General features: G+C 52.7%; 1 protein-coding gene across 7 annotated transcripts in view; it reads left to right on the top strand.

Moving 5' to 3' along the window:
* The window catches only part of CUX2 (cut like homeobox 2), a 66,091-nt gene that overhangs the window by 31,334 nt on the left and 7,012 nt on the right, over positions 1–27,745 (top strand). For 2 of the 7 annotated variants that reach the window (XM_027689515.1, XM_027689514.1), the window contains exons 2-12: positions 17,567–17,905; positions 22,515–22,652; positions 22,811–22,907; positions 23,717–23,793; positions 23,876–23,942; positions 24,168–24,216; positions 24,880–24,984; positions 25,534–25,728; positions 25,840–25,898; positions 26,054–26,301; positions 26,524–27,150. In XM_027689515.1, coding sequence (XP_027545316.1) covers positions 17,746–17,905; positions 22,515–22,652; positions 22,811–22,907; positions 23,717–23,793; positions 23,876–23,942; positions 24,168–24,216; positions 24,880–24,984; positions 25,534–25,728; positions 25,840–25,898; positions 26,054–26,301; positions 26,524–27,150 — 1,822 coding nt within the window. In that variant the 5' untranslated portion in view covers positions 17,567–17,745. Of the gene's footprint in view, positions 1–17,294; positions 17,906–22,514; positions 22,653–22,810; positions 22,908–23,716; positions 23,794–23,875; positions 23,943–24,167; positions 24,217–24,879; positions 24,985–25,533; positions 25,729–25,839; positions 25,899–26,053; positions 26,302–26,523; positions 27,151–27,745 lie in introns of those variants that run through there. The other 5 variants (XM_027689517.1, XM_027689518.1, XM_027689516.1 and 2 more) reach the window with 4 other exon arrangements.

Below are 27,745 nucleotides of genomic sequence, written 5' to 3'. Positions count from 1 at the left end.
GAGCATGGGATCCTGCCCTGCCCTATGTTATTCCCACAAGCCATGCAAGTCTCTGCATCCATTTATTTGGAGAAAGGTGATTTTTTTTGAAGGTAGCAAGAAGGGAATTCTCTTTTCCTTGAAACATGGATATTCATACCAGTAGTTATCCTGGTTATTAATTGCTAAAGATGCAGCTGCGTCCTTTGAGCGCATTCCTGGAGGTGTTTTTGGGGAGTGTTAACTCAGGAGGATGTGGGAGCGATGTGTGGTGGTCCTTCCTAAACAGACCTTTAAGTCCATTCCCTAAAGACATCACAGCCTCTGTGCAATGGGAAAAACCTGGGTGGCTGGAGGAGAAAATTCTCCAGGAGCAAAAAATTAGGGATTCACCCCCTTTTTGTGAGTCATTGGTTCTCTCTCTCACTCTCACTCTCTCTCTCTCTCTCATTCACTCTCTCATCCTCTGCCTCTTTTCTTCTTTGATTCACATTATTTTAAGTAGAATTTGGAAGTATGGACTGGCTTGCCCTGCTTTAGGGATAATTTCTCCCAGGCCACTGGCTGATTGAGGACTCATCGTTAGACCGGGAGGTGGCTCACGGGGGGTTTCGTTGACTCTTGAATATCGGCGGAGCACAAACATCCAGTTACTGTGGCCACCTTGGCAGCTCAAGGATCCACCTGCTCCATCAACCTGGAGAGGTGAAAGGGCTCCTAAATCCCATCTGGAGGCAAACACCCTCCCTGCCATGGGAGATTAACTCTTTAGCTCCATGTGGGATTTGTTTTGGCAGCTTTTGGGAGAGTTGACCCCAACCCGTCCCTGGTCTATTGGCTGTGCTTATGAAGAATGGGATGGGACCAAACTCTCAGGGGGTTTTTGGTTTTTTTTTGTTCCAGCAGGAATAAGGAGCATTAAATTTGAGATTTAGGGGTTGCTTGGTTGTTTTGAAGGATTTCATTTTGTCCCTCCTTTGGAGCAAGGTGACTCCAGCATCTCTGCAGGGATGCAGTTGGCTGCAGGATGGGGTCTGGCTCCCACTTTGCCATGGCTTCAATTCCATCTCTGGATGCTGAATGATAACATTGGGTCAGAAAATTAAGCTCTCAGGGCTGTGACACCCTGAATTATCCCAAATGGAAGAGCAAATGGGTGTGCAGAGGAGCCAAGCCGTCCTCGCAGGGAAGGTGGATTTTTGAGGCACTTGTCCATATTAATTTATAAAAGAAGGTGGCATGATAAATGTCACCTGAACAGATCTCCAGTAAACAAGGCTCATTGGGAGTGTATCATAAAAATAATATACTGCTGCCTCTCAGCAGCTCCTGACTCGCTGCCCGCCAGGAGAAGAAGCCCTTTTGCCAGGATCCCGCTGCCGGCACGACCCTCATCCCACTGAGAGATACCCTAAAACAGCTCTCGGCACAAATAACCTTCCCAGTGCACCGAGAGGCTCTTCTTTATGGGTGAGGGAAAGTGCTTAAAATGCTTAGAGGGAATAAACAGCTTTTAATGAAGTTACATTGCCACATAATGGGTATCATAAAATTGCCTTCATAGTACAGGGTCCCAGGATGGCTTTTATTATCGACTGAGCAGGAATCCTGTCTGTAAAGCTCCGGCAGCTGCAGAGAGGAGAATGCAAAGTCTTCTTAAATTACCTGATTGAAATAACCGGCAAATATTCTGCTTTGCTGCTTTGTTGAAGGCAAAAGCTGCCTTTGGGGTGGTCTGTCAGACCTGGTTTGCAGCTTCTGAAGAACACAGGAGTTTCATTGCAGCAAAACAGATGTTCATCTTGTTTCTCTATCGGCTGTTTGATGAGAGATTTATTGCTCTTCTGCTGGGCTGGAGCTCCTCTGCTGCGGAGTCTATTAGGCAGCCCAGGAGCTGGCGGGGAGCCAGGGAAGCCGCGTTTTGATGAAACCCATGAAAAAGCCTCAGCTTGGAAGGCGCCAGTAATAATGCATCGGCTAGACTCGCTGGATCGGGCGATTGATTGCCGTGATTTGATTTATTGATCAATACCCTCAAATTTGGCGTCTGAGAAGCTGAACTAATCTTTAACTGCTGTGAACATCTCTGCCTGGTGGAGAATTAGAGCTGATAAGGAATGTATGAAAGGAATCTGAGCTTATCTTAATCACACAGTGCCCCGGCGCAGGCAGCGCCGGGCGGGAGGGGATGTGTGCAGAACACAATCACCAGGCAGAACAGAGCAGATCTATAAATTGATGGAATTCAAAGCCTCCAGCATCGATTACCATTATAACAAACAGTGGTGCGCTGAATGTCTGATTATTTTTAGACAAAGATTCTGTGCTCTCAGCAGCAATTTTGCTGATGCTGTCACTGTGTCAGATGTCTGTTGTTGATTGCAATTAGATGCGATACAAAAAAAAAAGAAAAATTTAAAACTATCTCTGCCTATAGTTTTATTTCCACTTATTAAATCTCCTCCTTTGTTTGCCTCCTCCTAATGTCTGCAGCTGGATGAAATATTGCATTACCAGAAGAGATCTCGTATATTCAGTTGGGTATAATCACTTTACAGATCATTGGATTATATCTGATATGGTTCAGATAATCCTGGGGAAATGTGGGACATTTACTCTGCCTCGGTTAAATAAATATGCCCTGGTTTAGGGTTTTCACTGTGAATCTGCATAACATTTGGGTTTCTGAAACAGGGTCTGCAGCCCTCCCAATGATCCAATTCTATTAAAGCACTAATCAATTCCCTGTGACGTCAGTCTGCTTTCCTGCTGGTCCAACGTGGATTTATTCTGTCCTTTTTAAATGGCTTTTGCAGCTGCCACAGCATGGGCTTTAGTGCTTTAAGGAATGGTCACCACCAGAAGTGGTGGGGTGTGGGCAGTGGGGAGCACGGCACACCAAGTGCCACATTTTGGTGTTCCAGGTTCCATGTGCCAGGATCCCAAGTGCATCCATTGGTTTGATACTTTGCGGTTTCTCTCCAGTGCCGGCATGTGGCTGAGTGGCCACTATGGGGCTGATCAGTGTCGTGGGAATGGCTCTGCAGGGAAATGTGGCTGGGAAAGGGCAGTTTCCAAGATGGCTCTTCCAGTGGGGAAGGCTTTGTGGGAACCCTCATGAAACCCAAATGAGCTCTGGGAGCTGTGGGTCCACACAGGGATGCAGAAGCATCAAGTCTTGGGGTTCCCTGGGGACCCCTGCTGGACCAGGCTGGGTTTGTCCTGCTGGATCTGGGCTCTCTCCCTGCATCCCACGTGGATGCTGGTGCAAGATATTTGGGGAATTTCACGTTTTAATTTCAACCAAGGCGGGGGGACTCAGGCTTTGGCATGTGGCAGAGCGGTGGCCGTGGCCCTGGCCCTGACCTGGTGGCTGAGGGGAGCAGGAGGTCTCCTCTTGAACGTGACCTCATCTTGCTCAGACATGCTCGGCTCCGGGGCTTGATGGAAAAATGCACCGCAGCGGCGCAGGAGTTCTGTGCTGCTGGCAGCTGGTGTTTTCTTTCTTTGGGAAATCTAATATATTGATTAGCTTTCTTCAGAACAGCATCAATAAAGCGTATAATGGCATGGCTGGTGCCTGCGGCGTCTCCTCCCCTGGTCTGAGCCCCCCTGGAGCCGGGAAGGACCTTGGCTGCTCTGTGCCAGGCTCCGTGTCCCACCGGCTGCTCCTCCCTTTCCTGGCAGCCATGGGCTCTGCTCTGCCCGGAGAACGTGCTTGGCTGGACACCCTGATCCTCTGCAGGGAGGTTATCCTGGGCAGCCTTCCTCCACCTCCTCCTCCTCCTCCTTCCATCCCATATCTCCACATTACCGCTGCCTCCTGCAGCTTTGGCTCAATCAGCTCCAGTAAGGAGGCACTTGGCCAAAGCCTGGCAAGTATCTCCAGGGTGTGGCTAACACCCCGGGGCACGGTGGGGGTGTGCCTGTCCTGGTCATCCCTGGGCAGCAAATGTCACCAGCGGAGCCACCATCACCAAGGGATGGGTGACTGGTACCATCCCAGGAGTGCTCCTTCCATGCCAGCTCCCTTCCAGGAGCACATGGATGCTCTGCCCGTGCCATTGAGGTGCCCAGTATGGACCCTCCCAGCTGCAGCCTGGCCCATGGCACATGGATTGCTGCTCCAGCCCTGTGGTCATGGCTGGGAAAGATGGAAAGACCCGTTAAAGTGCCTGAGAGAGTTTAGAGGGTGGTTTATTGTTGTTTTTGTGGTTGTTTTTCTTTAAGCTGATTGATTGCAATAATGAATGGGGCCCAGAAATCAGCCAGAGCGGCGGCTCGAGGCCGCTGGATTTAAAGTCCTGGTTGGCTTCAAACCCTCTCAACTATTTCAGCTTTCACTGGTGAAATACACACAAAGCCAGCGGGATCTTATTTAGGGCTCTCCAAACCCAGATCTGCCCTCAGATGCCGGTGTGGGTACGAGCTGGTGCCTCCTGCTTGCCAAGAGCTGTTGGCTTATTTATTTCTTTGTGGTTCTCTGGAGAGTGAATCCATTTGGAGCAATAGCCCATTCCACCATACCTTGGCCTCATGCACTGGGTAAAGGCAGCACCGTCCAGAACTGATCCAATTTATGGATGTTTTTATTTTATTTTCAATTCTGATCCACTTATAAAGGGATGGAGGAGCATCCTGGTCCCCCCCTGCCCCAGTATGGAGGCGTCTGGGCTGCCTCCCACCAGCCAGGAGCTTGGAAGGGTTTCCTCTGCTACCCGAGCATCCTGCAATGAGCTCATTTCAGAGAGAGATTTTCAGGGCAAATTGACAGCTGATGACTATGGGAAGATGTTTTCCAAAGGAGAAACAATTTACAATAATTAGAAATTTATAAAATGTCTTTAAACATGGTGGTAATGGGGATAAGAAAACACTTGCTGCAGTGTAATCAGTTATTAGCAGCTGATCATTTATCTCGATGGATAGTTGCTGCTGGTACAGGAGACACGTGATAAAAGGACTCTTGATTAACTAATTTGAATATCTTTGGCGAACAAATTCCGAGTTCTCTTTTTTCTCCATTGTAATGGCTCCGTACATCTGCGAGATAAACACGGAATGAATATGGAAATGAATATTATTGTGGAAGTGTAGCCCTCGAACGCTGCCGCCGCCGTCCCAACCCTGGCCTTGGGAAGCTGCCTGGGATGGATCTAGCAGGGAAGGGGCCTTATTGAAGCTGGCTGGGAGGAGCTGAGGCTGAGGGATGCCAGGTGGGTTGCAGGGCTGTGGGGTCCAGGAGCACAGGACTGGGCTGGCCCCCTCCATCAGCCCCTCTTTGGCCTTCAGGAAGGAGCAGGATGGCAAAACTCCAGAGCACCAGCACATGCAATAACATCCCTGAATAGATGGGTTTTTTAAAAACACAGCCTGTTCCTGGCTCCCTGGGAATGGGAATCTGATTCGTGTCTCAAATCTCTGCCCTCTGTGCGATCCCATTACGGTTCCTCTGATAACACACTGTAAACCCTGATTCCATTTCAGATGCCGAAACCCTGCACTCGGCATCTGTGCCCTGGTCTTTGGTGGCCCTGGGGTGGGCCCTGGGGTGACCAGTGGCAGCAGTGGGGACCTACCCCTGCTCCCTCCGGCTGCTGTGCCACTTGCTGTGTACCCGCGGGTGCCAGAGCAGGCAGGAAAGCACAACAAGCTTGTATTCCTCTTTTCTGGCACAGCAGGCAAAGGGAGGAGGTGGCTGCTGGTGGGAGTTAAGTGGGATCTGGTCCCAGCCCTCTTGGTTTCTCCGACAGCTCCCAGCCCTTCATGCCAGCCATCCGTGACCTCGCCGGCATTCGGGAGCGGTTCCTGCTGCCTGCGAGTTATTCATCGTCCTCAGCCACTAATGGACTCCATTCAACTGCTTCTCCCTCGTCCCCCCCCTCCCAAATGTTGTGATTCATGTAGTGGCTGGAAGCAGATTCCTTTTGGCAGCAAGAGCCCCAGATATTTTATATTTACGCATCATTTTCTTCCTAGAATCTCATTTTTTTCCCTTTTCTCATCTCCCTCTTCTCTGTTCGGCTCTATCCATGCCCAGACCAGGTCGTGGCTCCAGCTCCATTACCCACCATCCTCTCCCTGCATGGTGCTGAGGGCTGGGGGATTGGATACATCCCTTCCTGTGGGGATGGGAAGGGGATTCTTGGAGGTGCTGGCACTGCTCCTTCTCAGCCTTATTTACCGCAGCGAGGAGCAAAGTCCACGTAGCTGTGGATGCAGTTTACAGGTAATTAAACTCAGCTTGGTGAGGATTTAAACATTAATATTGATGCTAAAGTTTTTAATAAAATATAGGGAGAGAGAGAAAGAGGTATCGATTCCTAAAGGCTTTTTATTTTTTTCTTTTCTCCAGCTTTATTGTCACAGGGAAGGTTGATGTGTTGGTGAACGTGAAATTTAGAGTGTCCTGTGCTGGCACAGGAGTCTGCAGATGGGGACAGATGTGATCCCAGAAGGACAAGTTGGGGGAGACTTAGGAAAATGCATTTGGGATTGATACATATGGTGAGGCTGCTCCTGACCTGATCCCCCTGGGCATCCTCTGGTGGGCACAGACTTGGGAACAGCATCTGCTTCTTGGGAATGGTGCCGAACTTCCAAGGTTTCCCTGTCTGCTGCTGCATCCCATGTGTTGCTCTCCATCGTGGCTGGAACGTGGCACAAACCCCTTTGACCACGCCATTGTCCGTGTGTCCAGGCTGTGCCCCCGGCATCCCTCCCATTTCCAGCATGGTCCCAGTGGGTCTGGAATGGGGATCCTTGAGATCCCCTGGTCTCACTGTGCCACTGTGGTCGTCAAACCCTTCCCATCCCACGTTCCTGTGCTGCACCAGAGCCGTTAAAAAGATGCTGACGACCGTTTTTCACTCCCTGCTTCTCTGTATACACACAGGACCCGGCTTTATCTGCTTTCTCGCCAATATTTTTTTATATAACAGTGAAATATTTATATTGTCTAATAAAAGGCAGTAACTTGCAATCTTGCACAAATTCATCGGAGACCGGGAGCTCCGTTGTCTGAATTTTCCACCTGGCAGTGACCCCTGGTAATTGGCTCCATACATCTTTGGCATCACGGATTTACATAGGGGGAGGGGTGATTGATGGCTGGGGTCACCCACAACCTGTCTGGCAGGGGTGATGGTGACCGTCCTACACTGGGTCTCCTGCCCCACATCCCACCGTGGCACGGCCTGGCAGGTTTTTGGTGATGCCAGAGAGGAAGGAGCCAAATCCCTCATGATCCAGGCAGCCACGGCTTAAAACTCGCAGTGCTGGGATGCAGGGCTGGCTCTGCAGGGGTCCCAGCCCTGAGGTTTTGGTGGGACATGAGGATGGAGCAAACTGCAGGTCCTGCAGCCAGGACCAGCTGCTGATCCTTGTGGAAGAGGCTCCTTCTCTCGCAAAGCCAATTTGCCCCAAAAGTGCCCATTTTGGGAGCTGGGCGAGTTGGGGATGGGATTGAATCGCTGGATCTCAGAGCCCAGCTGAGCCTCAGCAGACGCCTCCTGACCTCCAGCACCGGCACCTCGGCCCCCAATTTATCAAAAAGCAATTAATAGCCACCCCCCCGCTCAGGTTTGATGGCGTCAGTGTCTTCCCACCGACTGCAGGGCAGTAATTAGACTGTCTAATGAGGTTTCCATAGCGGGAATATGTCCTTTTGCTATATCTCCACATCAGACAAAGCCTTTGCCACAATTTTTGGTGCCAGCCTAAATTTTTTCCAGCTGTTTTCCCCACTGTACAACCCAGATAAGCGCTGGGATATCCCCAGGCTGCAGGATTTACCAGGCAGCACCCCAGAGGTCGCTTCCCACTGCATCAACCCCATCATTTTTACTCTCTTCTCTTTTTCCTACATTCCACCAAAATTAAAAAGCCATCTATATCTTAAAAACCTTATTTATGAACACTTAAGCGTAAGTAAGTCAGCGTTGGACGGCTTCCCTCCCTGCTGATGGATGGAATCTGGCACCGGGGTGGACTGGGAGGGAAATCTGGCAATACAATATGCTGTGCTTGACTATTTTGACACTCGGAGTGCGATGTTTTTTTTACAGTTACTGATGAGCTTATGGCACTGCTCCTTTTGGAGAAGCGAGGAGGAGGCTGGGGCTGAGAATATTGATTAGCGAGCTCCTGATTATCTCAACAACCCTCTCTGCTTGCCTTTTCTTTTGCAGGGAATACAGAATTTCTTCAATTATTCATATAAACCCCCTTGTCGATGCTGCCAACGCAACACAGAGCAAAACCAGTCTGGGGGAATCATATTCCTCCAATTTCAAACCCCAACCCTCCTAAACCACCTTGATTTTATTTTTTCCCCTGTTTTCTTTTTTTTCCCTCCACCTTTTGTTATTGTTTTATTCCAGAAGGAGCTTGATGCTGTTCCTTCAGTGGAAAGGGGGAAAAGGCAGAGTCTCATAAACATTTAATTGAACTCAGTCAGGAATTTAAGAAAAATGCACCTGAGGTTCAGGAGATTTGCTGGTAGGGAATTAACTCGGCAGGACGGTGGATTTCCCTCCCCAGCAACAAGATTTTTGGGGTCTCTAGATATAAGGGACTAACAGAAGGGAAACTAATTAGCCACAAAGACAAATTTGAGCCCCTAACCTTGGGATTTGGGTGTTTCTGGCTCTCGCTGCCTCCAGGTGGACGGGCAGAGCTGGAGGAAAGGGTCTTCCTGAGGGATGCAGCATCCTCCTGGATGTGATATCCACCTGGGTGCATCCTTGCCAGCAAGGGAGGAAACTTTGGGTTGCGAGGCATTTATAAAAAGCAAACGTTGAGCGCTCGGCGCGGAGCTGCTGGCACCCAACTCACAGCCCAGATGGGGGGAGATGGGTTGTTTGTTAAAAAAAAACGGATTAAAAAAAGACGAGAAAGGGGAAAAAAAAAAAGAGCAACTCTAAAATAGCTTTTCTTGGAGGCTGTGTGGGATGGAGTGTTTCTGCCAGCCTGGGTGGGTGGGAGGGAAAACTGGCAGTGGTAGTGGGAATGCTCACAGGAGGGGTGGGTGGGGAAGCAGGACCTACTCTCAACCCCCACGGTCCTGGGGGTGATCCCAGACCCTTCCCAACATGCCAGATCTTGGGGGGTTGAAATGGGGAGAGCCCTGGGAGAGACAGATTGGACGTGGCGTGGTGTGGCCAAGGTAGGAGGTCATTGTCCCCAGTCCCTGAAGGGTTTCTGCAGCAGATAAAATCCGTCTGCTTTGGCTCCCTGGCTGGTCCTTGTGCCTTGTAGGTGGGGTGGGCAGGGCACTGCTGCCAGTGAGCTCCCTGATGTCCCCTGCAGGACACGGGGGTGGTGGTCCTGCCTGGAGAGCTTCCAGGCAAGGGAAGGAGTGGGGTAGGTGTGCCATGGACTGGCCAGGAGATGCCAAGGTGTGACTGGGAGATACCACGATGTGGCTGGGAAGTGCCATGGTATGACAGGAGGTGCCATAGTGTGGCCAGGAGATGCCAAGGTGTGGCTTGGAGATGCCATGGTCTGTCCAGGATGTGCCATGGTGTAGCTGGGAGATGCCATGATGTCAGGAGATGCCGTGGCATGACTGGGAGGGGCAATGGCATGGCCAGGAGATGCCATGTTGTGACCAGGAGATGCCATGTTGTGACCAGGCAGTAGCACAGCAGATGCCATGACATGTCCAGGGTCTCCCAGATTAGGTTGCAGTGGGGAATCTGAGGAGGAGCTGAGCACCAGGGTGGGACAACATGGTCCCATCCTACCATGCTGCCACAGAAAGCATCCCACTCCTCCATCCTCCATCCTGCCCCAGGTGCTCCACATCCCTGGAGGCTCCACAGATGCCTTGGCTTTGGTCCCTGATGCCCTCAAGAGTCACATGGCACTTCAGGGCACCTCTTTTCTCTCTGGCAATTTAATGCTCTCTTCAGGGGCTGCTTCCTCTGCTCCTCTAATGTGCTTGGATGGAAATCCCGGGAGAGCTGCCGGTATTCCGAGCTCGCCAGCAGCGACACATTAGGATCTGTCATCTGCTGAGCATTACCTGGTTTTAAATCTGTCTCTTTGGAGCTACGGAACTGCATAAGAAAATATTAAAGTAAACAATATGTGGATTTACACAAATGTGACTGATTTCCATATTTTTCATCACTTCATTTTATTACTGGGTTTACGGATATGCTCATTTATTTATAGGGCAATCCAGTATTGATTCATTCCGATGCTCTGTGCATAAACACATAAAAGAGAGTGATAACAATAGGAATACATTTTCAGTCTTTTAAATACTGCATTTTTTCCAATAGTCTTCATTAGATCCGCTACAGGAATATGAGCAATGTCCTTCGGGAAGCCCAGCCGGCCCCTCTGCCCAAGTGGCTCGGGATTTATGGGGCTGTGAGGGAAAACAGGATGTAATTCCCAGCACGGCAGCAGCTGCTTCCCCAGCTCTGCCACCTTCCTCCCTCCAGGGAATTTTTTACATGAGAGGTTTTGGAGGATTTTGTCCCGAAAGGTGGATTCTGCTCCCCTGAGGTTGGGATTCTGGGAGGGGCGGGATGGACACCAGTGTGCTGCTCCTGGAGCCAGGCTCACTGGGGCTCAGGACTCTCTTCTCCCCCTTTCCCCCTCTTTTCCCCTTTTCCTCTTCTTTTCCCTTACCTTTTTCCCTTCCCTTTTTTCCTTCTCTTTTCAAATATTTTTTCCTTTTTCTTCTCTCTTTTCTCTTTCCACTTTTTCCCCTTTTCCCTCTCTTCTATTTTTCCTCTTCCCCTCCCTCCACCTCTTTTCTCCTCTTTTGCCTTCTTTCTCCCTTTTCCCTTCTTTCCCCCTTTCTCCCTCTTTTCCTCTCTTTGTCCTTTGTTCCCCTCTTTTCCCTTTTTTCTTCCCCCCCTTTTCTTCCTCTTCCACCTTTCCCTCCTTTTTTCACCTTTTCCCCTTCCTTTCCCCTTTTTTCTTTTTTCATCCCTTCCCTCCCCTTTTCCCCTCTTTTTCCTCTTTTTTCCCCTTTTTTTCAAATTTTGAAAATCTGCACCCACTCCTATCATATTTTTCCCCCTCAAATCCCACTTTTCCTCTCTCCCCATGAATATCCACCAGGGAGGGCCAAGTGCTGCATCACCTGCATCACAGAAAGGAGCCCATAAAAGTGGGGTGATGAATGACAAACATTCTCCCTCTAAATGGGGAGGAAAAAAAGGGGAAAAAATATAATTTTTAAATATTAATCTGGGGGAGGTGTGGATGGGCCATTTCTCTGCTATTCCCAAATACACCTCCTGTATAATTTTGGCTCCTATGTAATTTTTTTCCTCAAGAAAGGAGTAGCAGGACCAGGAGAATAAATTGTAACCACGGAGGATAAACCCAACTTTTATTTCCCCCCTCCATCAACTAAAGGGCAGCTCCTTTCTCTCCCCAAAAGCAGTTTAATGGCAACAGCTTGAGAGGGACAAAGTTTGAATATCCTTGTGCCAGAGAAAAGAGCAGAGCGAAAGCCCTGCTAATTACAAAAGTTGCTTTATGAAAGATAATTCAAAGCAATAATTTAGCAAACATAATCAAGTAGCGCAGATGGGGATTTTGATGAATAGTTTGCAACATGCAATTAGCAGCTCTTGCAGTTACATATCATTAACCCTCAGAGCACAAAAATTATTTTCTCATTATTAGATGAAAAGGTAAAATTAAGCTGACTAGACAGTAAAGGAACAAACTACAATTAATTACCTTCATTTATTACAGTCATTATTTTAAACTTATTTTTTTTTCACTCTGATAGATAGATGAAAACATCTAAATTAAAAGTTTTGTTCTGCTAAATGGGAGGTGAAACTTTGCAATGCTCGGGGTGCGGGGCCATCCCGACTCCATTCCAGCTCCATCCCAAATCCGGGGACCATTGGGAACCCCCTCATCACCCCACATCATCCATGCCAGGGAGGCAGAGCCTGAGCATCCCTGCCTGTATCCTCTGCCCAGGAAATTTTGTATATTTTTGCAGGAAAATACGTTTCCAGGAAACTGTTTTTCCAGGAAAATAATTTTGGGAGCTTGCAAGAAATCTGGCCTTGCTGGGAATTAGGCTGCCCAGGTGGCACCTTCTCCTGGTGATGGTCAGGAGACAGCCTGGTCCTCGTTGAGTTGGATGCTGAAGACTTTGGTTTTGGGGGGTGTGTTGGTGGCAGATGGTTTGGAGTTGCCAACTGTCAGCAAATGCACTAAAAAAATAAATTCAAGGGAAAAAATAGAAAAAAAATTAAGGAAAGAACCAACTAAAGCAGTCAGTGAAAAATGTGGATTAAATTATGGTGCTGAGAGTGGTAAAATAAGCTTGAAATATTTTCCCTGGTGCTGATTTGGGGGGTCAGCCCAAGAAATCCTGCAGTGCAGAGCAAGGGAAGAACTTGGGCACCTTCTCCTGGAGCCGACAGTGTCAGGATGTTGTGGAAAACAGGGGGGGAAAAATAACCTAATGAGCTGAACGTTCTCTGCCTCTGCTCCCAAGAACTTTGCCAAAGCACTGTTGAACTTGTCAGGAATTATTACAACAAAATTAGGAACCAGCAGCAATTTTCTTGCGTTTGGGATCCCATGCTTTAAAAAGTAAATTATTAATGCATTTTTTTTTCTTTTAAGCAGTTATTTGCAGCAGTCTCGGTGTATTTCTCATTAGAAATAACATCATCTGAAGAACTTATATTGATTCTTTTTTTTTTTTCCCCTTCTTTTTTTTTTTTTTAATCTCCAAATCATGGACGTGAACAACATATTTCTGTGATGTTCCCTTTAACTAGAATTCTCAGGCTTTATTTTTATATTATTGATCTTTCTGACATGCATTGCTTTTTGGCCTTGTGAAAACGTTGGGAGCTGCTCCTGCCTTTGGAGGAGTGGGGGGGGGGGCTGTGGAAGCAGAGGGTGCAGTGGGTCTGTGTGGGTGTGTGTGGTGGCTTTGGCCGTGTGGGATGGGGCTTTGTGGGTGTGGAGTGGGTGTGCAGTGGGTCTGTGGTGTGTGGGATGGGTTTGTGTGGGTGTGGAGTGTGTGTGCAGTGGGTCTGTGCATGTGTGTGATGGGTTTGGCCATGTGTTAAGGTTCTGTGTGTGTGCAGTGGGTCTGTCTGGGCGTGCAGTGGGTGTGCGATGGGTCCGTGGGTGTATGTGATGGGTTTGGTCATGTGTGAAGGGTCTATGTGGGTGTGCAATGGGTCTGGGGATGTGTGTGAGGAGTTTGGTCACGTGTGAAGGATCTGTGTGGGTGTGCAATAGGTTTGTACAAGTGTGTGATGGATCTCTGTGGGTGTGCAATAGGTTTGTACAAGTGTGTGATGGATCTGTGTGGGTGCAATGGGTCTGTGTCCATGTGCAGTGGGTCTGTGTGGGGGTGCAGTGGGTCTGTGACTGTGTGTGATGGGTTTGGCCCTGCGTGATGGGTGTGCAAGGGGTTTGTGAGTGTCTGTGATGAGTGTGCAGTGGGTTTGTGGGTGTTCAGTGGGCTTGTGTGGGTGTGGTTGTTCTGTGACCATGTGTGATGGTCAGTGACTGCGTGTGGTGGATTTGTGTAGGTGTGCAGTGGGTGTGTGCGTGTGTGTGGTGGGTTTGTGCATATGTGAGGGATCTGTGTGGGTGTGCGGTGGATTTGTTCGTGTGCAATGAGTGTGTGATGTGTCTGTGGGTGCCTGTGATGGTTTTGTGCATGTGATGGGTTTGTGTGTGCAGTGAGCTTGTGCACGGGGGCACGATGGGTCTGTGGGTGTGCAGTGAGCTTTGTACGTGTGTGAGGTGGGTTTGCACGTGTGTGTTGGGCCTGTGAGCATGTGTACAATGTGTTTGTGTGGGTGTGCAAGGGTTTGTATGTGTGTGATGGGTTTGTGGGTGTCTGCAATGGGTTTATGTGTGTGTGTGCTGGACCTGTGGGTGCACGGTGGGTCTGTGGGTGTGTGTGATGGGTCTGTGGGTGCGTGATGGTTTTGTGGGTGCACAATGGGTCTGTGGGTGCATAGGGAGTCTGTGGGTGAGTGTGATGGGTCTGTGGGTGCACAGAGGGTCTGTGGCTGCACAGTAGGTCTGTAGGTGATGGGTTTGTGGGTGCACAGTGGGTCTGTGCACACACATGATGGACTTAAGGTGTCATTTGAACACGAAGCACTTGAGAGGCACCAAAGGACCCCAACACATGGGTCGTCCATCCCAATCACCCAGACCTCTCCCGGGACTGCAGCTTCTTCCCAGTCTCCCCCCCCTTGCCACCCTCCCGCTCTCCCCGACTTCTTTACACATCAGCAAAAAAAAAAAAAAAAAAAAGGCGAGGAAAATAGCAAAGGCTTGAATTAATTTTTTCATCAGTTTTCTTCAACATTTGGGGTCTCTGCTGCCGCTTTCTCCCCCGACAGCTGTTCCTCTACGCTGAAAAAGAGCTCATTTGTGGTTTACTGCCACCAGTATTTAGATGGAAATAACCCACTACTTATCCTGCACTTGATCTCGTGGATATAAGAATAAACTCACCGCCGGTGCGATGCAAATCCCGCGCCTTTGGAGCGGGGACGCTCAGACGGTCGGTCCTCGCCGCCGCGCCAGGAGGAGCACCGGCTGCGCCGGGGGAGTTTTACCATTTTGTCAGTCAATTATAGTAATATTTCTGCTTCCAAATGTTTAAAAAGTTGGCTTCGGAAGGTATAATCATGGCACAGAGGCCAGCCTGACAATAGTAATTAATTAGGCTATTACGCATTCTGCAGTGATAATTGCTTTGCTGGAAAGTCACCAGCCATGAAAAGGACCCGGCGCGTAAATGTAATTTATCAGGCGGCGGCGATCCCGCGATGCTGCCGGGCCTCACCTTGAGCCTGCGGACGCTGCGGAGGGAGACGGAGGGGGGAAAAATGGGAATTAAGAGTCCATCGATATGTGAGGCGGAGGCAGAGCTCGCTGCCGGCGCCTCTGTGGGCAGAGGGAGAATGTGATGCATTTGCATCGTGGGGATTTGGGGAACAGGGATGGGGCCATCCTGACCCCACAGAGCCAGGGCTGCTTCCAGGGATGCTCAGCTCCCCTAATTATTTCCATTTTCTCCTCTATTTAGCAGGGTGCTGGTGGTATCTCCCTCTTGGATGCGGGCGTGGGGTTTGGTCCCTGCTTCTCGACAAAGCAGGGATTTAGGGGTTTTAATTACAAAACCTTGATTTTAGGACTGATGTGGGCTTTTCCCAGGTGTTTAGAAATAACAGCAGTTTCAGAGTTGGGGTGAGCTATCCCTGTGTGGGGCTCGGAGCTGCTCTGGCAGGAATCTCCTGTGGCATTTGAGTAAATTATCCCCATCTGGAAAAGATTGCTGAAAATGTTACATATCTTTTTTACTGACATTTCCTTGAAGTTTAGTGGGACTCTGGAAGAACCACGTGGGTACCTGGCTTGCCATCCTGCTGGTTGCCCACGCTGGTGATGCCCTGGCACCAACATGGGCTGGAATGTGCCAGCCTGAGCTGGAGCCCAGGGCAGGGGGATGGGGCAGGAGCTGGGCTGGTGAAATGGTCCCCAAATTCCTTGTCTGATGGAATGGCCCCCAAGTGCCTCCTCATCAGAAAGGATCCTATGGCTCCAGTTAAGATGCTGATGGTAGTTAATGAGTAGAAAGGGGATGCACTGGGTCTGTGGGTGCTCCATAGGAATTTGGGCTTAGTGGTGGGTTGACCCCTCTCATGAACCAGGAGGAAACTGGATCCATCCCTGGTGAACCTCTGGGGTGTGGCCATGGGGAGACCAGGTCCAGAGGACCACGGCGTGGGGGTGCTGCAGGCTCCTTCCCACTCCAGAATCACAACATTCCTAGTGAGGGATACTTGGATCTCAATCGGGATTGCTGAGGAGAGGGAAAGGCTTCAAAGTTTCCCCTTGAAAAGTGCTTTGTCTCTATGATGTGACTTGAGGAATGAAATTCAGTGGGAACAGCTTGATTTGGAGTTTGGGCCATCTCCTTACCCCTGGCATGGGTTGGGGATGCACAGGGAACAGGCACAGGTGATAGAGAGGGAATGGGGAACATTTGGGCTGGATCTTTGCTCTGCACCATTTGGTTGATGCCATCTCAGGGGAGGTGAAGCTCTTCAGAGCAGCTTGGGCAGGCCCAGGCATCCCCATCAGCCCGTAGCAGAGCTGTGCCCATGGGCTGTGCCACTCCCTTGTAAAGTCCAAAGGGTTTGGGATGTGTGGGTCACACAGGACTGATGCCATGAGCACCGTGGTGTCTCCACATCCTTACAGCCCCCCCATCAGGGCTCCCCATGGGTGGATGCCACGTGCCACCGGCAAATCCGGTGACACAAAGCTGTCCTGCTCCACCACACGGGCCGTGCCTCCCGCCAGCTCCTCTCTCCCTTCCTCCTCCCTTCCCCACTTTATTATTATTATTTTAAAGCACCCTGAAGCCAAGCATTTTTGCAGAACACCGGAGAAAAGCTCCCAAATTCCTCCTCTGCTGGAAACGTGGCGCTGAGAAAGTAGGTTTGTGTACGAGCCGCTATAAAAAGCCCGGCTTATACAATTTTAACAATAGAAAAATGATCTTTGTGCTCCAGTGCCTGCGAGCTCGGGAGGAGAAAGCGGTTTGCTCAGGTGGCTGCTGGATTACAAATGAGCCGTTTGCTTTGGGTTGGAATGACAAGCAATGGCAGTCCAGGCTGGCGGGGCGAGCCGGGAGCTCCGCTGGCATGGAGGAGGGAAAAGATGCTCCGATGTGGGAGCTGCCACTGGGCTGAGGCACGAAGTTCAGGCTTTGTTTCATAATTAGCCCATCAGCGGCTTAAGAGCGGTTTAATTGACTATTTCACTGTTGTGTCTGCTGGGTGGGCACCTTTTCCTCCACCCAGTTTGGCACCAACTGGACATTTTCCATCTGGGAATGGGTCACCTCCATCCCTGACGCCTGTGCCCAGGCAGCAGGGACACAGAGGTCTGTACATCCCACCAGTGCCCCATCCTGGATGGGAGGGGTAACAAGGGGACCCAGTGGGCAGCAGCCCCTGCCCCGAGGTGTCATTGTACCTTGAAAAATTAAAGGGAGTAAATGATTCATGCTCATAAATGTTGGATGGGAACATGCAGCAGATTAATATGTTGTTGGGTTATTAGGGCTGTGCTGTGCCATCCCCCCCACCACCCGGCTGGTGTGAACATCACCAGCACCCCAACAGCCGAGGGGAGACAGGGGCAGGAGCAGGTGGAGATATCCCATTTCCAGTGTGAGCATCACTTGCACCCACAGCACTGTACCGGGAGGGTGGCTGGGGAGGGCCGTGGGCTGGATCCAGCCTGGCAAGCACAACAATGGCCAGGCTTCTTTATTTCTTATTTAAGCGCTGACATTAAATTATAATTTTCATTTACTCAGAGCACATCAATGATTTAGGGCGACGTGACATGGCAGCGGCATGAGGAGTTTAGCCAAAGGCAGCGAGTGGCTGCACAGGGCATGGAGGGGACACGGAGCTGTGCCGGGTGGGGGGGGACCCGTGTGCCGGTGCTGGTGGTACCGGTCCCGTTGGCTCGGCAGAGCCAGTTCCTTCCTCTAAGCCCATCCCTGACCCGTTTATCCATCTCCCTGCAGGTGATTGCACTTAGTAAGAGAAGCAAGGAGGCTGAGACGGCTTTCCTGAGCGTTTACAAGCAGTTGCTGGAAGCTCCAGGTAAGCAGCACGGTGGCGACCTGGCTGCCTAACGAGTCGCGCGCCGGTGCCGAGAGGAACCAGCGAGGACCGCGGCACCCGTCCCCGGCGTGGCCGGCGCATGGTGCTCTGGAGATACCAGCCGAAGAGAGGAGAGGAAGCAGCTTTTGCCATCGCTGTGTTTCAGCCCCTGAGCCAAATGCATCTTGACATTAGGAAAGGAATACATTTGCTCAGCCCGTGTAGTAACACTGCGGCTATTCCCAGTTGTCTTTTTGATGGTAAGTTAACCCAAGCACCAGCACGAGCCACGGGGACACCCTTGAAGTCATTGCTTGAAGTCTTGGGGGGGGAAAACTGAGGCACGGGGCAGCCGTGAGGTTTGTGTTGGCAGAGCTGGTGCCAGGGACCAGTGAAGGGCTTGGACCCCCCTCCTGCTGCTCCCCACTTTGTGTGGGTTTGTTTGCGCCAGGCACGGAGCGTCCCCCGGCATGGCGGGGACAGAGAGCTGCAAACGGCTGAAGATGCACGGAAAGGCTCCTGCAGGGCCACTAATTCATTTTCCAGACATTTAGGAATAACAAAATGTTTTAATGATTTCTTAGGGGAATTAGGGAGACATATTTTTGTCCTCATTAAATTTTCTCCTGTGCTACAAGAACCAAATGTCAGCTCGGTTTCCAGAACCCAGTTATCTTCCCTCCCCACCTCCCCATGCTCTCCCGCTGCGCTCCTCCTGCTCGCACACGCCTGCACACGGATACACACACGTGCACACCCCAAAACTGCTTCCCTGTGGTCTCTGCACTCCTCCTCCTCCTCCTCCTCTTCTCCTCTCTCTGTTCTCCACAGCAGCATCTCTTGCTCCCCTCCTGCTCCCCAAATCCTCCCGCCCGTGGTTCATCCCTGTCTGTTCCGTGTCCGCGTGTCTCTCGACAGGCGAACTCTTTGTGGAACACTTTCCAAGCGCCACATAAGTCCTGATTCGACATTTTTTGCTTTGAATGGCTGCTGTCAACACAAATCTCTGGCAGAGACTGTAACAGAGCCTGATTGCTCAGCAAGTATTTTGATAAGTGAGCTGGCTGTGTGTCTGTAATTACGGGAGAAAACCGTAAATCTTTTGGATATTGTTCACACAGATGTGGCGTGAAGGGAAGGGGGGGAAGCAGTAAAATGTGTTAAAAGCATAATTAATGTCATTGTTGTTGGGGATGATTTGATTTAAGGCTGACTTTGACTCGTGGAGGGATTTGCAGGGCGCTGGTGGATGTGTTTGAGCAGGTTGGAATGGGGTGGCAGAGGAGATGCTGCCCTGGTGGGAGAGGTGACAGCACCGTGGAGGTACCATGGATACCCCATGGGTTTCCCATGGGTGCATCACGAGTGCCTCGTGCTCCTCTTGGAGCCAGGCAGCAGCTTGGAGCAGATGTCACCCTTCAGCCCCCGGCATGGAGATCTCCACCTAGGGCTGGGTCAAGTGGCCCTGGCACAGGGATGAGCTGGTGGTCCCCTGGGATACAAATGCTCCCTGGAGCTGTGCCTGCTCAGAGAAGGTGATGAGAACCCAGAACTCCTCCTGGCCCATCCTGCCATCACACAGGTGCCTCAAGCTGCTCCAGTGCCCACAGAGCTCAGGGAAAGATCCCCAACCCCACTCCCCATGGGGACAGCAGGGGGGACCTCTGTCCAGTCCCTGTCACTGTTAGTGAGCATCCAAAGGAGGGCCATGGAGATGGGGAAGGGTCTGAAGGAGAAGCCACATGAGGAGCAGCTGAGGGCACTTGGTTTGTTCAACTGGAGAAGAGGAGACTGAGGGGAAACCTCATCCCAAACCACAGCTTCCTCACTAGGGGCAGTGGAGGAGCAGGCACTGATCTCTGCTCTCTGTGAGCAGTGACAGGACCCAGGGAACGGCTGGAGCTGTGTCAGGGCAGGGTCAGGTTGGATCTCAGGAAAATGTTCTTCCCCCAGAGGGTGGTCAGGCACTGAACAGGCTCCCCAGGGAATGGTCACAGCCCCAAGGCTGCCAGAGCTCCAGGAGTGTCTGGACAACGCTCTCAGGGACAGGGTGGGATTGTTGAGGTGTCCTGAGCAGGGCCAGGAGTTGGACTGGATGATCCTTGTGGTGCATTCCAACTCAGGATATTCTGTGATTCTGTGATCCTGCTGCAGCACTGCCAGTGCCGCTAAAGAATGGCCAATGACGCCAGCTAGTGGCAGCACTTATTTTTATATATATATTTATTACTTATTAATTTGTTCTATATATGTATTTAAAAAGATACATATATATAGTGGGTGAAGGTATGGAGCAATAGATAAGTGTACTGGGCAGGGCCACACTGCTTCCCACAAGAGCTGGCTGTGCCATTGGTGGGTGATGCTGCACCGTGGACCTGGAGCGTGTGGTGCCCCAAGGTCCTGTTTTGGCAGAAGTGTCTCCCATGTCACCCATCACCTGTCTGTGCCAGCGGTGAGTCACCACTGCAGCAGTGTCAGGTCTAACCTGTCCCAGTGGGAGATGTGATCCATGGAGGAAGGAACTATCCCCTGTGCTGTAGGCAGCGTCCTGAGCTCCTGCATGGCTCGGAGTGTGATGGAAGTACATGGCACCCATGGCAGATGACGTGCTTGGTTTTGAGTGTGTCCTCTCTCCAGCCCTGCAGCAGGAGGGTTTGTTCACCGGCAGCACGAGCAAGGCATGAGCATGGCATGAGCTTGGCATGAGCATGGCATGAGCTTGGCATGAGCATGGCATGGGTTTGGTACCCAGTCTCAGCACCCTTGTGGCGCACCCCAGTATCTCACACGGTGTCAGAGCCAACCCCACAGCTGAGGGCAGCGTTTCCCAGTGGATGGGCAGCATGGCATTAGCACAGTGTAATTAATCCAGCCGGGCATTTTGTACCCACGCTGCCCTGGCTGACACAGGAAGCGGAGCCAAAGCACCACTTGCTCTTTTCCGTTCCCAAAGCTCCTCTCCCCACCACTTCCTCCTGGAATGTCGACTCCAAATGGGGAGCAGCGGGGGGGGTCACCCTGGCTTGGAGAGGAGTTGCGGGTGCGGATCCAGCAGGGCCTGCCCTGGTGTTTATCCCCACGGAGGCAGCTGCCAACACCCCCAGGGCAGGGGAGCGTGGGGGGGACCCCCGGCCCCTGCAGCCCCCAGAGCACAGAATTTAATTACCCGTATCGTTATCTCTGCTCGGGTACTTACGGGTGTTATTAATGGCTCTGGGAGCATCCAGTGCGGTTCGGGCTGTGCCACATCACCACAATTCCCTTTGATGGTGTGGTCCTGCATCCTTGGGTGGGAAACCAGCCTGTGGGATACTGAGCTGAGGAATGCCATGAGCCAAAGGATGCCATGAGCATCCCAGGAGGGTCCCAGCTGGAGCTCAGTCCCTGTTTCAGTGCTGTATTTCAGCATTTGCCTCTGGACCCCACACCAGAATCTGGGCACAGACCTCTTTTTCCATCCATCCATGGGGTCTCTATGATGCCCAGCAGAAAGAAGGGAGAACATTCTCTGTGGAGAAGGATTCTCCAGGGGCTTTTGGCATTAACATGTGGGGTCTGGCAGTCACTGGTCCTGCGGGGAAGCCACATGCTGGGTGCTGTGGTGAGGCGCTGTACCCCACAGTGAGGTGCTCTGGGATGGGAGGGCAGCAGTGGGTCAGAGAGACCCCCAAACCCCATTTGGGGGGAACATGTCTCCAAGTCACTCATTTCCAAGGAACATCCATCCATGCTGAGTGTCTTTGGGCAGGGTCACCTCAAACTCATCTGATGCAGCAGTTGACACCCTGAATCCCATAGCATGCCCTTGGTAGTGCCAGGCCCTTTATCCCACACCACTTCCATCTCAGCCAGGGATTCGCTGAGCAGCAGGGCTGCTCTGTGTCCTGTTCCAAGTGGAGAAAACCAGGGGTTGGATTTTTTTTCCATCACAGTTATTATCTTTTACCCTTGGATGCCTGCCACGTGTCCGTGCCGTACAGTAGCACACCCAACTCCATCCCACTTGCCTGTTTGTCTAACTTTTTGACCCTGGAGAATTCAAATCTATTTTCCTTCCTCTTCTTTTCTTCAAAAAAAAACCCCAACAAACCCAAACCCCAAACCTATATTAACCTGGCTCAATAGGAGGCATTTTCTTGAACTTATTAAAAAATCCAGACTTGTAAATTAATTTGTTCATGTTGTACAATGGCAGTGCAGATGGACTCATTAGCATGCACACAACAAATAATTATAGATGAATTTTTAGCTGGCCTGCTTAATGGGCTTGCTGGGTTAATTATGTCAATGTATAATTACATCAGCCCTGGGAGACATAATGGCACACCCCGCTGAGCAGACACCAGCTAATGATGGTGTAATGCTGACAGAGGGAAGACGGACGGCTCCGGATGCACCTGCTTACCTCGGCACAAACCGCCATTGTCTGTGCCCAAACTGGCCGTGCCGGTGGCACCGGGGCACCGGAGATGCCCCCATGGCCCCTGCCCATCCTTCGGTGCCTCGGGGCTGGCAATGAATGGCAGGAGCCAAGGGTGTCCCCATGGCACCTGGAACGGCAGGACCCGGGGGTGTGCCCAAGGCAACTGGAAAGGCAGGACCCAGGGGTATCCCGATGGTATCTGGAATGGCAGGACCCAGGGGTATCCCCATGGCACCTGGAAAGGCAGGACTCAATGTATCCCCGTGGCACTTGGAAAGGCAGGACGCAGGGATGTCCTCACGGCACCTGGCACGCTGTGGGTTGTTTTAAGTGGGCTGTGGAGAGTGGCTGCCCAGGGCTGGGTGATAAGGAGGGTGGGCAGTGGGTGCCCGGGCTGGTGGTGGGCATCCCTGCTGCTCCACCCTGCATCCCACATCCCGCAGACCCTGCTCCTGTGCTGGAGGCTGCCCGGAGCCTGGAGGACCGGCTGCAGCAGCTCCAGCGCCTCGAGCCCAACCCGCCTCCCCTGAAGGATCTCAGCCGCCCCTGGAAAAAGCACGCGGAGCTCGGCAGCACCAAAGGTACTGCCATGGTCCCCAGCTGGGCTACCCCACGTGCCTCTGAGCACCCCTGGAACGCAGGGTGGGTCCCAGGGCCAGGATCTGGCCCCCGGCCCGTGGTCCCCAGCGGCCACTGCTGCTGTCCCCTCCGCAGCCATGTGACACGTGTCCCCCCGCAGAGCGCAGGGAGGGGACATCACCGGCAGCCGACGGCCTCGACGGCAGAGCGCCGAGCACAGAGACCTCGGTGCAGAGAAATGAGGCAGAGAAGCAAAAGTACGTGAGTACTGGGAATGGGGTCGTTTCAGGGCACGATGGGAACATGGGGCTCTGTCCCTGCTCCTGCACAGGGGTGTCCGTCCATCTCTCCTTCCCTTTGCTCCTTTTCCTTCAGGTTGGGAGTGGTCACGTCCTTCCCAGAAACCTGATACACCACCTTGGACACTCTCAGTGTCTGACCATCCATCCCCAGTCCCAGGTGGTTTTGGGGCAGAGCCGGGGCAGGTCCCTCCTGCCATCCCCGTGTGCTATCTCCGTGACACGTGGCTTTGCTCAGACAAATGGCTTAAACCTGGGTCTCTGGATGAACCTCATTAAATGACCTTTTAATTTGGAGGCTCCCAGCTTTCTTGGTGCCTTCATTGTTATTCCTTAACACGCTGCGTCGGGAAACAAATGAGGAATCTTTAAACCCTAAATTACAGATCTCTGCGAGTAAGTTCCTGGCAAGTGCAGGCTATAAATAATGCAGAATAACTTTCCCTGATTGCTTCCCCCTCCTCCAGTTAATTACAGGTGAGGGGTGGGCTGTCATTCCCCCCTCTGAGGGGTTTCAGCCACAGGGATCAGGGACAATTTTCAGCCCAAAGTGAATTTTTTTTAGACCTGGGGCAATAAACTTCTTAACATCAGAGGGTAACATGACTTGAATGTGTCTTGGTGTCCAGTGGTGGGTCTTTTCTGGCTTCAGTGAGGGATGGGGTCAGTGAGGGGATGCAGTGAGGGGTCTCTGTGTGATTTTGGGGGGTGTGGGATTGGCACAGCTGTGGTGCCCCTAGCACACCCCTCATGCCCATCTCTCACAGGGGGCTCCAGGAAGCACAGGTCACTTTGGCCTCTCGGCTGGGGGAGGCAGAGGAGAAGATCAAAGTGCTCCATGCAGGTAGGGGGGCCAGAATTGGGGCTAGTGACCACAGGGGACCAAGCCCCTGCCCCACAGCTCACCCTCCTCTTCCTCTTCCCAGCGCTGAAGGCCACGCAGACGGAGCTGCTGGAGCTGCGGTGTAAATACGACGAGGAAGCAGCATCCAAGTAAGTTGCCGGCAGTGCCGGATCATGTCCAAGGCTGATCCAAGATGCCCGTGGCAGCACTGGGACATTCCTGTGGTGCTGCTAAATGGCTTGATGAGCTGAGATACTTTAATCCACTGCAGGGACATCCATAGTTGTGGCGTCCTTATCCCTAAACTCCTGCCCAGGCCCTGGGCTGTGTCTGTGCCTCTGCATTCGCTGACACTTCTTGCTTTCTCCTCTCAGGGCAGACGAAGTCGCCATGATCATGACCAACCTTGAAAAAGCCAACCAGGTGAGCCAGGAGCTGACTTTCCAGGGGCTGATGGGGTTCCCCCCGCAGAGCCCAGGGTGCTGCACCCACCACAGCACCGTGAGCATCTGTGTGGGCTGGGTGTCTGTCCCCAAATTGACAAAGGATTGCCAAGCACCAGGACTGGGGATCCCTACAAAGGGGAGCTCAGGTTTCCTTCTCTTGCTGTGACCCCCTCCCCATGCTGGGGGTCACTGGTGTTTTTGAGCTCCTTACAGGCTCCATTTGTCACCTTCAGCCTCTCCCAGGTGTTTTAGGGCACAACACACACGGCTCTGATGTTGGATTCTGCTGTAATTACTCCTGGTCTTGTCCATTCCTCTTAATTAGTTTTATTTAATTCTGAAAATATAGGTACAAATAAATGCAGGTGGATAATAAAAGAGGCTTAAAGAGCAATTTGCATGTAAAATAAAAATGGCCTTTTGGGTGGAACAAGGCAGAGTCCTGGAGGTGGTCTGCAACCAGTGCCAAGGGATTGGAATTGGGACCAGCATTAGGATGCAGGAAGCTTAAATACGTGGAGGGGAGCTTATGGTACTGGTAGTGGGAGCAGAACGCTTGGGATGGGGACTCTTCTATGCCCCATGTGGGGTGGGATGTGCCACAGATGCCCAGTCTGATGCCCTTTCTGTTCTCCTGCAGCGAGCGGAGGTGGCGCAGAGGGAAGTGGAGAGTTTGCGGGAGCAGCTGGCGGCCGTCAACAGCTCCCTCCGCCTGGCCTGCTGCTCCCCGACGGGCACTGCTGGGGTGAGAGCACCCCTCGGGACCAGGACATCCCTCAGGGCCAGCAGCATCTCTCAGGGCCAGCAGCACCCCATCACAACCAGGAGCACCCCTCAGGGCTGGGAGCATCTGTCACAGCCAGGAGCATCCCATTGCTCTTGGGAGCGCCCCATCATAGCTAAGAGCACCGCACAGCAGCCAGGTGTACCCCACAGCAGCCAGGACCACCCCATTGCACTTGGCACTTTTTGTGTTCAGGAGCACCCAACTATGTTGGGGAGCAAGCCCAAAGTACCCAAGGCATGTTTCCACCCTGAGGTAGTGACGCTGACCATGCCCTCCAGCCTCCCACGGGGAGGGGGACATGCACTCCCATAGCACTCAGATGCACTTGAGAGACCTTTAAGGGCAGAGGAAAGGTCTGTCCCTCCCCAAGGCTCCATCACCTGGGTCCCCATCCTGTAGGACTGAGCTCTGGGACCGCCTGCCACCCATGGGGACCTGTCTGACAGGGAAGGGTGGCCCTTGTCCTCGTGTTGGGTGTCTGGGAGCTGACAGTGTCCCTTCTCCCAGCAGGACAAAGTGAACTATTCCATGTGCTCAGGGTCGAGGCTGGAGGCAGCTCTGGCTGCCAAGGACCGGGAGATCCTGCGGCTCCTGAAGGACATCCAGCACCTCCAGAGCTCACTGCAGGAGCTGGAGGAGTCCTCTGCCAACCAGATCGCCGAGCTGGAGGGGCAGTTGGCTGCCAAGAACGAAGCCATCGAGGTGCGCCCACAGGGGCTTGGGGCTTGCCGGGGATGGGGGACGTGGGTCCGGCTGTGCTGGGTGTGCACCGGGAGCTGGCTGTGAGGACTCCCCTCCTCTTCTCCTCTGCAGAAGCTGGAGGAGAAGCTGCAGGCACAAGCAGACTACGAGGAGATCAAAACAGAGCTGAGGTATGGCTTAGGTGGCATCCATGGCTGCCTGCCTGTATCCCAGCTGGCGCAGTGCCGCCGGCACCCACGGCAACGCTCCAGCAGCCGTAACACTCGGCAGCTTGCCGGCAGCAAAGCACCGCGGCCACCGAGTCACCCCCTTGTCTCCCTCCCAGCATCCTGAAGGCGATGAAGGTGGCCTCTGCTGGCTGCAGCCTTCCCCAGGCAAGTGCCGTGGCGCGTGCCGACGCGCTGGCCGGGCTGTGCCAGCCCTGCCGCCGGTGCCTCCGCCGCCCATTCCCATCTCGGCTTGGCTCCTTGCAGAGCATATCGAAGGCGGAGGAGGCCCTGCTGTTGGGGAAGGAGGCTTTCTACCCCTCCCAGAAGTACCTGCTGGAGAAGCCCAGCCTGCTGGCCAACACTGGTAGGGCCCCCAGGTTCCATGGCATCCCCAGTCCCAGGGGAATATCTCTGGGAATGTGGGCAGTGGGGACAGATCCGGTGCTGACTGCAGGAAGGAGCCTGGAGCCAGTGGTGGGGTGGGGGGAAAACAGGGGGTGGGATGTCACCTGGGGAAACTGAGGGGCTGTGCTGAGGCTGTTGCCAGGGGGACTCTAGCGCGTCTCCCTCTCTCATTCCTCTCTAGAGGAGGATCACTCTGAAGACGAGTCGGGGAAGGATTCGCTGGGCATGGAGCAGCCGTACCCATCCCCCCATCACGCCCCGAGCGATGAACCCGCATCCCCCACTCCCCTCCCGCCGCTGCCTGGCCCCGGCGGGGCCCCTGATGGTCCTCGGACTTTTTCGCTGTCCCCCTTCCCGGGGGGCGAGCGGCTTTCAGGGGACCCCAAGGCCCCCCACCTCCCACTGCCCACCTACAAGAGCGAGAGCACTGCCGGGGGACCCTTCCCCTCCTCCTTCTTTGGGACCAAAAGCAGCACCGTGCACCCTGCGCCTGCCACCAACGCCACCAGCCCGCCCGGCGAGAACTCCGAGGGCAGCGCCGGCAGCTCCGCCGAGGAGGAGCAGCTGGACACGGCCGAAATCGCCTTCCAGGTGAAGGAGCAGCTGCTGAAGCACAACATTGGGCAGCGGGTCTTCGGGCACTACGTGCTGGGGCTGTCGCAGGGCTCCGTCAGCGAGATCCTGGCACGGCCCAAGCCCTGGCACAAGCTGACGGTGAAGGGCAAGGAGCCGTTCATCAAGATGAAGCAGTTCCTCTCCGACGAGCAGAACGTGCTGGCCCTGAGGACTATCCAGGTGCGCCAGAGAGGTGAGTGGTTGGGGTGGCCCCGGCCAACAGGTCCTGCCCTGGGATGCTCCAAGCAGTGCCATGGGATCCCCTCCCAGTGCACCCCACTTCACCCCAGCAGCACCTTGGGGTGCCCCATGCCATGGCAGGGGTGCTCAGCAGCCCATGATGTGCTGGCAAGATAGGCAGGGACATTGCTCCCACCAGGGGCACTCTGGGATTGTCCCTGGTGGGATGGAGCCGGCTGCCGGCTGGGATGAGCCCTGGCAAACAGCAGCAATTAACAACAACCCATTGCTGTGGAAGCTGCGTCCCTGGACGTGCTTTACTCATTTATTCTGACAAGTGCCATTTAATTATTCATTAGGCTGTTCTGTGCTGTATGAATCAATGTGCTTGGAAATATTTTGTTAAAATAATGAAGTTTTGGTGCTGCGGGGCCTCAGTGGGTGTTGGCATCGCCACAGAATGGTGGCTCCTGGCTCCAGGGACAACAACTGCTGGTGCCCTCTCAGAGGTGGCAGCTGGTCACTCAAGTCCCTGTGGTGGCACCAGGACTGGACAGTGCATGTCCGTGGTCCATGAATCTGCTGGTTTCATCCTGGAAGGCTCCAAT

This window comes from Neopelma chrysocephalum, unplaced genomic scaffold (assembly GCF_003984885.1).
Source record: "Neopelma chrysocephalum unplaced genomic scaffold, ASM398488v2 Primary Assembly neopelma1_77, whole genome shotgun sequence".
Classification (NCBI taxonomy): Eukaryota; Metazoa; Chordata; class Aves; order Passeriformes; family Pipridae; genus Neopelma; species Neopelma chrysocephalum.
Note: the sequence above shows the minus strand (reverse complement) of the source record. Positions and strands in the feature narration are given on the sequence as shown.